The 9,439-nt window shown below is 36.1% G+C and overlaps 1 protein-coding gene across 1 annotated transcript; it reads left to right on the top strand.

The window, feature by feature from the left end:
* Positions 1-4,351: 4,351 nt before the first annotated feature.
* On the top strand, positions 4,352-9,094 carry LOC105047357 (auxin-responsive protein IAA27). The gene is made up of 5 exons (XM_010926269.4): positions 4,352-5,066; positions 6,008-6,237; positions 7,134-7,275; positions 7,941-8,002; positions 8,740-9,094. Exons 1-5 carry the CDS (start codon positions 4,582-4,584, stop codon positions 8,775-8,777), a joined length of 957 nt encoding a protein of 318 aa, XP_010924571.1. The 5' UTR covers positions 4,352-4,581; the 3' UTR covers positions 8,778-9,094.
* The last annotated feature ends 345 nt before the right edge of the window (positions 9,095-9,439 follow it).

Below are 9,439 nucleotides of genomic sequence, written 5' to 3'. Positions count from 1 at the left end.
TTTTGAAGATAAAAAATAACCCAATGCTGATTGTTTTCGTATGACTTCTTTGATGCACAAAGAAGTGATGTGAATGCAAATTAAGTCTCATCGCTCAATTCAGATTGGAATTGACTCTTTGTCCCAGTAGCAAGAGGCGATACCATTGGAGCAAGCACTTGATGACATCTAATTTATATATATTTTTTTAATTTGATCAAATTTAAATTTTGATCGACATAAAAGCTTTTCTAGTTTAGGGACAATTTTACTGATATCACTAAAATAAAATATTTTCTCTATCCAATCATCACAAATCTCTTAAAAAATTTAGAAAAAAAATTAAAAAAATAACAAATGTAGGTTTAGGCCTTACTTTCTTTTATTGATAATCAAAAATTGAGTTATATAATTTCTATTTATAATAATAAAATAATTTTTGTATAATTCGGATCAGATTTTCTTCTAAATTGAATAAGAATATTTTTTCAATGATAGATATGATTAATAAAAAAATAAAAAAAATAAAATTTTATAAAAAATAAAATTTTATTTTTATATCAATTTTATCTTGTATCTCTCTATTTAATTATTTCTAGATTGATAGATGCATGTGATTAAATTTTTTCTCAAAAAAAAAAAATTTGATTTGATTTATTCATTTCAAAACCCATTATACCATTATGTTCTGAGATGATAGCGCCGTAGATCTCAAAAATGATTCAATAATATATATATATATATATATATATATATATATATATATATATATTTTTTTTTTTTTTTTTTCCTACGTACCTAGCTCATAATTTTTGAAAGTTTGGCATAGGATCCGATTTAGATTCCGTCCAACCATCGGAGTCAAAATAGTGGACATCAACTTCGGTCCGTACGTGCAAGTGTTTCGACCCCACAATTACGCCATTCTGAGATAAGGCTGAGGGCTGTTGACTTGAACCCAGACGGAACTTTATTCCCTGCGCTCCAAGGGACCTCGCTGCACGGATGGCAACTCGACGGGGTGGTCCACTGAAGTCTACAGTAACCCCACCTGTCGCCACATACCATGTACCATCGCCAGACAAAAAAAACAAGGACCATGGATGGTAGCGCTTTGCCACGTGTTACGCGTTACACGTATTGTGTTGCGTTGGGTCCACCATTCTTTTCCAGTCGTTGACACCGCACGGGGCAAAAAGACAAGGTTTTGAGTTAGAAACAACCGAATCTACTTGGATTTAGTGTTCTGGTCCATGCCGTAGGCCATCTTGTTTGATATCAAGACGAGTGCTGGCTGTAATTGGCTACATCTGACAAGACGATCCCATACTGCTCATCAATGGGATAAGAATTTTGGCTTACATACAAGATGCTTTAGTAAATATCAATTTTTTTTTCATAAATCACATGATTCATTTCATTGCCATTTTATGTTTAACCCCCTCATATGATTTTGATGTGTTATGTATCCAGCTATATTTGTTTTGTATACAATTATATTGTAACCATGCACGATAAAATATATGAAATAAAAAATATTTCTCAAAATTATAGGATAAAAATAGAATTTTAAATCTACGTGGATTAATTGTGGTGCAATATTTTCATGCTTGAAAGGCTGATCATTTTCCCGGCAGCAACTCACATCTTAATCCCTAACTTCGCATCCCTCTTGTTGTCAAAATTTCGCCCTCACATGACCATTAAGATCTTTTACATGCCTGCATGCAATTATTCAATTACACTTTGAGATACGTGATCATATGTGATTAAATATGATGATGTGTGATCTCTGATCTCAAAATAATTCCCATATATGATTAGATAGTCAAGCCCGGCCTCACTGCATTCTATCTTGCATGACATGAATTTAGTGATGATTCTTGGAAGAAGTGAATCACTAACTCATTCATTGTCACAAAAAATTATACATCATATTGTGCGCAAAGTATGGCTATGCATGTTGCCAATTGCAACCATTATCAAGCACTCATTTTGATACACCACTATAAGAACAAATAATTGTGATCATCCAGATACATGACCTTCATCTGTTCTGGTGGGTCACCGATGGTTGTCAGCGGATGGACGATCAAAAGTCCGTCAATGACTGCCGTCAACTTAGGAGCGGGACACCGTCCATCGTCACTGGCCTTGTGATGCGCATGGATGCGTGCCATCCGGATCATGATTCTGCGGAGTCTTACAGTGGAGCAGGTGTTTATCCCGGACACCAAGCACACCGGATGCTTCCAATAGGCTGGCGGCAACGGAGGGCAAGTCGTGTGACTGTGGTTGCTTGGCTTGGAGATGCTGGGACAAAATGGTGCTTGGTGTTCATGGGATGATGCGGCTTGGTTTGGATCGTTGGATACTGAGGGAGATCCTTAATATTGCATGGATGGCGAGCCGTTCGATGCGGGGTTCAACGCTGCGGAACACAATAATGACGGATGATTCAGGCGTGGTTGGACAAGAATCGGAAAGCTGTGTCGACGTCTCACGCCCACAGGCGAAAGCAGGGAGAGAGAGAGAGAAAGACACTCAAAGATCACGTCCTATTCCATTCTTTTCCTGAATTCTTATTTAAATCCGTCCTTCCAAAAGATAAGGCAGCATAGTTATTTATTGAAAATAGGTATTGTTTATGCTAATTGAGAACAATTATGCCCGGTTCCCTCCCTTCCTATTTTTTATTTTTATTTTTTTCAATTAAAGCAGAAAAAATGATCAAGAATTGGATAAGAATGATGTATTATTTTAGCATTATTACTTTTTATTCATGCTTTTATATTTTTTATTATTATAATATAATATTATATATTTAAGTTTGCTTTTTTTGTAGGAACTTGATTAATTAAATATAATGTATGAACTAAAAATGAAAATTTATTAGCCTGGCTGGAGACCATTGTGGCCAACATTTATTTTACATGACTTTAATTATATACGTTTTTCCTTGCATGCACAGTAGTTGTCCAGCAATGTTAGTTAATCTTTTTATTGAATCATTATTTTTTAATTATTATTTTTGTTGCCATAAGACTTCCTGGCTGATGTGCTGGAAGTGGACGATGTTGGGATCTGAGATACCAAAAGGGATCTGCAAAGAAAGTCTGCACTCACTAAAATATTTTAGTGAAAAATTTTTTGATGTTTAAGTCAATCGAAGTTTTAAAAATAGTAAAAAAAAAAAAAAATGTTACAGATTAGCAGAGTGTCCTTCTTATGATTTTTTTTATGTTCATTTTGCTTGAAATTTTTCTTATGTCTCTTTTATTTGAAGATTAAGCTTATAGGCTATTAATTATAATCCGAATGTTTATCGGATTTGATTATTTAAACTGTTTGGATACGTTCTGGTTATTTATTTAAAAAAAAATTTATTCATCAATCATAAAATCGAAATTGTTAGTCGTGAATATTGTCATGGGCTTCATCCTGATGGCCAGTCAAATTGATGATTTGAAATGAGCACCGAGCCAAGATCTCGAGTTCGTATTTTGTATGGTTTCATTAAATCACTTTAGGTGCAAGATCTCGAAATGGTTAATCTAGTCAACAGATCACCTCTACAATAATTTATATTAAAAAAATCTACAAATGTTATTTTACACTATTCAATAATTAGTTTTCTATCGTGCAAGGACCAAAGGTTTGTGCAATGGAAAAAATCGGTGAAGTTTATAGTACCAAAACAAAAGTTTTGATCCTTCATTCAATATCTTATTGGGTAAATATTTAGTTTATCATTTTCTTTTAAAAAAATAAGAAAGAGGTGAGATCACCGTCCACTCCCATTGGAACCGGGAATCGAGTGGTGCTGCATTTTTTCAACCAACAAAGATGATGGCTTTCTTATTTTACATGGTTCCTTTTCTCTAACCGAATTAAAGATATAAAACACAAAAAAAACGTACATTATGAAATGTTGGGTTGGAATTTTTTTGCACAAAAAATAATGAAAATAAAATATGTATGCGGTCCTACATACACATTAACTTTAAATATAGGCTTACCAAAAAAAATAATAATAATAATTTATAGACTCACACAAAAGAGTGGACCATTTAAAAGAACTAGATATTTAGCAGATATTCTAACATTAAAAAAATTAGATAGTTATAAACTGAACGGACCGTTGTCGGGAACTTTCAGTCCCCTGTCGGTAGGTTTGCTCCCAAAGGGTCGACATCTCCATCAACCACCTCCAAAAAAAAAAAAAAAATGTCATTCTCCTCTCTTCCAATTTCGCTCCATAAGCCTACTCTCTCTCTACACTCTATACTATTTTATTCCACTCGACAAAACATCATCAGCCGATAGAACTAACCAACAAAAACTATCAAAAAAAGAAAAAAAAAAAAAATCAAAGCTTTCTCTCAAACTTTACCACGAAAACAACTCCATTATAAGCCCCTCTCTCTCTCTGTTTCTCCTTCTGCCCTCCCTCGGAGATCCAACTCGGAAAAAGTTCACTTTTTTATATCCCCTTCCGGTTCTCCTCCTCCATCTTCTCTCTCTTTTTATCATTCTCCATCTCTCCGCACTGTCCGCTTGCTGTTCGCCGGAATTCCTCTTGGAAACCACGGGCAAGCTTTGATGACATCGCCCTTGGAGCACGACTATATTGGCCTCTCGGAGATCTCCTCCATGGAGAGCTCCGACAAGCTCTCCTCTTCGTCCTCCTCCCTCTCCTCCGAGAACGACCCCAAGCTCGGAGCCCGCCCGCCGGCGCTCAATCTTAAAGAGACCGAGCTCCGCCTGGGGCTCCCGGGGTCTCGGTCCCCCGAGAGGGAGGACGGCACCGGCCTGACCCTTGGACTCCCCAAAAGCCTCGTCTCCGGGGCGAAGAGGGGGTTCTCGGATGCCATTGACGGTTCCGGCGATTGGAGGGTCTCAGGAGGGAGTGGATCTGAGGTGGAATTTGGGAAAGGCGGCAACTTGTTTTCGCCCAGGGGTGAAAACTGCGGGGGAAAGCATTCGGGGCCGCCGGGCTCAGTGAAGGATGTCAATGGGACGGCGGCAGCGGCGGGTGAGGAAAAGAAGGCTCAGGCTTCGGGGGCTGGAGTCGCCCCTGCTGCGAAGTAAGTTCGTTTCACTTTCACTGTTCTTGGCATGTTGGGTAATTTCATAATGGGGAGAGAGAGTAAGTTGTGAGTTGTAAAGTTATCTTACACTTTTATTTTATTTTTAAGTTTTGAGGTTATCTCCATGCGGTTCTTTACGTTGTAATGTAAAAGGAAAAATGATAGTTACCTATTTAAGTTTTGAGGTCATCTCTTATTTTAGGGTGTTTTTGATGAATATATATTATTGCAACTGCTCTAGAATTTCATAATATCATGCCTGTTTTGCATTAATTTTTTGCTGATTGTTTTGGTGAATTAATCCGCAGAAAAACAGATGGAAATAAGAGATAGATAGGTATTCATTCAGAATATCTGGTTGCTTTGTGATTTTCTAGTCTAGTTGCTTATGAATTGGGAGATATGTGGTTGTGGTTGCTTTAAAATAAAGAAATGTTTAATGTAATTGCTGATTTCTTCTGAAATTGTAGTTTGTTATTCGATGCAGTTGCCCTTTTTCGTGGGGGCTATTTTTCTCTGTCGGTTTTATTATTATTATTATTATTATTATTATTATTATTGGTGTTACATTTGTTTTTTTTTTTTCAACAGATCCATCCCCATGATTCTGAAAAAAATGGCCTTTTCAATTTTTTGCTTAATTAAATACATCATTTCTCTTGTTGGTTCTCTGTTCTTAATGTATGGAGTTCATGGATTGATCATAGATGCATATGGAATGTTCTTGCAACAAAATTTTTATCTTTGCTAATCTGTGGATACAATATTAACTAACCTAGACACTTTTTTTTTTCCATTTCACTGCCCCTTTTCTTGTTCCTCTTGAATCGGGAGGTATATCTTGTTTTCTTCATGAACATGGTCTTTAGATATATTATTGTATTAACAATACGGTAATCTAGAGGTTGCCATTGTCTAAGAAAAATGATATCCAACAGGGCACAGGTAGTGGGTTGGCCCCCAATCCGTAGTTACCGGAAGAATACAATGGCATCAAACCCATCAAAGAACAAAGAAGATACTGAAGGAAAACCAGGGACAGGTTGCCTTTATGTCAAGGTTAGCATGGATGGTGCCCCATATCTCAGAAAAGTTGACCTCAAAACATATTCCAACTATAAGGAGTTTTCATCGGCATTGGAGAAGATGTTCAGCTGCTTTACCATCGGTGAGCTGGGCTAATTTTCAATGTTTTTAGTTTTTCCCTTTAATCTTGGGAACATTTTGCATGGTTTGGCATGTTAGGCTCATTTCCAACACCCCCACTCCCTCACTTCAAAATACACCACACACACACGCGCGCGCGCGCGCACACACGCACACACACACAAGGTCTGCCCCACTCCCGCCCTCTCACTCTTTCCTCTTTATTTTCTCTCCTCTCTCTTTTTAATCATGAGGACAGCCTCCTATTGAGAAGTCATGCTAAGTGGAAATGAAAAATTCTTGCATATAAATCATTATGTTGGCTATACTCTGCTTTATCTACTTTTTTATTTCTTTTACTTCATGCACTTGAAGAGACATGAAGGTACAATTTGATTGCTTTATTGTCTCCATTACTTTTTATATCTATCTGTAAGGGCTTGTAGATTATTGCATGAAAGTAATATAGTCGAGCTACTGTGAAAATTCAATTTATTTGTTTTTAAAATCTCTTGTAGCCTTTCCCTCATTTTGTTATCTATAGGATTATAGAAGCCTCCACTTTTGTACTTTTCAGGTTAGGTTAATGAAGGAATACTCAAGGAAAAGAACTCACCTCCATAACAGGAGGTTAAATTTTAGCATTCTTTTTCAATTAGTATTCTTCGGATGAAATAACATTTTTATTTTGATTTTTCTTTATTCGCTGTGGATGTTGAAGACTTTTCGGGGAAGTTTTTTCATAAGGAAATATCCTGTCATTTTGCTTTTGTTTATCTGACCATATTCTTTAAACAACCCAAGGTTGTCCCACATGAGAAGTAAAAAATTTTATTTTCCTTAATATTATTTTGTAGCTTCTGCAAATGTCTTTGTGCAAGGGTGGGTTTACTTTTGTTTTATTATGTGGTGTTCCAGGCCAGTGTGGTTCACATGGAATACCCGGAAGAGATGGACTAGGTGAGAGCCGGATGATGGATCTTCTCCAAGGATCTGAATATGTCCTTACATATGAAGACAAGGATGGTGATTGGATGCTTGTTGGTGATGTTCCATGGAAGTAAGTACAATTTTCAGCATTTTTATGAATTTTCTAGTTACAATGAAGAAGTAAAGGTCATAAAGATGTGGTAGTGGGCTTTTCACTGTGATAAGAAAATTGTAATCTTTGGTCATGTCCCCCAATCCATCATTATGGCACAATAGCTTTACCAAGTGAGCATGTCAAAAGGACCCTAGCCATCAAGATGGTAGAAAGTAAACCAAATCTTACCCATATATAAAACAATATGATCAAGTTGTCACAAACTAATCGGCATCATTGAAACAAACTCAGTGTGAATCATTTAAGTGTTCCTCTAATTTACCTGTACTGAATCCTTTGTTAACCGAGATCCTCAATATTGACCTTAGCTTCGATCAAGTTCATTTGTAATTTATAGAGGTAATATCGTGTTAAGACTATTCCGACATTGTTTTTAGTTTTATTGTTTAGAATTTCTTCTGAAGGGCTATACCATCTGCTTCTCCAGCTTGAATAAATTTCTTTATATATATATAAATCTTAATTTATTGTCATGCAGTATCTTCATGGGAAACATGGATATTTGGTTTTCTACTTCTTTCTACTTTATCTGTTGGTTCTAATCAATTTCTTCTAGATGGTCTTTAATTGTGGTGTTACATTAATCTGACAAGTAGTTATTTATTCATTGGCACTTGCAGTATGTTCACCGACACGTGTAGGAGACTCAGGATCATGAAAGGCTCAGAAGCAACTGGAATTGGTATATACAAATATGAATAGCATTCCTATTTTACTGATTCTTGCATCTCCATTGCTGGTGCTTGGTTAATGGACCGCACAGTTACCCTTCATGCTCATCTAACTGATGATGGTACATATCTCCTGGTCTGACCAATTAGCAGAATAAGCATAAACTAGTGGTTCTGTCTGTAATGATTATTTGCAGCAACAATAGTATCTGAAATGATGTTAATGTGACATACTTTATATGAGGTTGTTTGTTTTAATGTATTGTGGGGCAAGCATAATTACCTGAACGTGGAGTTCGTCAGGCATGATTATGAATTATTTTGTGATTGTTCTGTTGTTGTATTATTCATTCTTGAACTAAAGACATAATTATGAACTAACTAGAAAGGTGTAAAAAGGGCATCATTATGAACTAAAATGATTTTTATTCTCGCTATGCATATAGGGGCTACTGTTTGCTTGCATCCATTTTAACAACTTTGTAAAATTGCATCACTCATCATGTATTTATGATATCTGTATCTAACATTTGTTATTTAGATTTCATTGTGGCAGTACTGCATAAGTTATACCGGGTATTCCTAGAGTATATGTACTCTTGTTTTTTATATTAATTGTTTCTTAATTGTCCGGTAACAAGAACTGAAAAATGCAAAATATTTAGAGCATCCATTCCTAGCATCATATTAGATTCCATTAATATATTATATCATACATTTAATGGTTTATGCATCTGTCTGCTTGCAGCCCCTAGAGCCATGGAGAAGTGCAAGAGCCGGAGTTAGCTGCATTTTCATCCAACAGCTAAAACAAGTGAAACAAATGTCTGGAAGGGCCCTTCTTGAAAGATGTAAGGGTTCATCCATAGTGCTCCCTTTATACCTTACGGCTTGTTACACATGGTGTGGAACTTATATTTAACTTCCAACGGTTACCTAGGGACATAATGTTTATTAGGTTGTGTCAGTCTTTTTATCCTTGCCCTGTCATTTTAATACCTGTAGATGATTGGCTGGCTGTAACTGCCATTGTTTGGCTTGCTGTAACTGCTATGGTTTGGGCACCGCTCCGTGTGCTAATGACAACTGCAGATTTCTTCTTATTTTCATAGATAAAATTATTGAGATGCGAATCTATATACCGTATCCTATATAAATCAGCTTTATCTATCTCCACCTTATATCTCTGAGTACATCAATGGCGTAAACTTTATTTTGTATGGATTAAAAGGTGCACCCAAGGTGTAATGCTACAAATATCATGCTATCGTTTGCTCATGATTTTAGAACATGTGGTGGGATCTAAATGATAAAACGGGATTGTTGGACTATTTTGTGGATAATTTGTTGGTTTGAATTTTTCAGTGGTTTCTGATGATTGCTATCTTACCAATTTTAACTCAAAATCAAATTCCTTTATGCAAAGTGATTTTTAGCACTGCAATTCA

The sequence above is a fragment of the Elaeis guineensis genome, chromosome 6 (genome assembly GCF_000442705.2).
Source record: "Elaeis guineensis isolate ETL-2024a chromosome 6, EG11, whole genome shotgun sequence".
Lineage (NCBI taxonomy): Eukaryota > Viridiplantae > Streptophyta > Magnoliopsida > Arecales > Arecaceae > Elaeis > Elaeis guineensis.
Note: the sequence above shows the minus strand (reverse complement) of the source record. Positions and strands in the feature narration are given on the sequence as shown.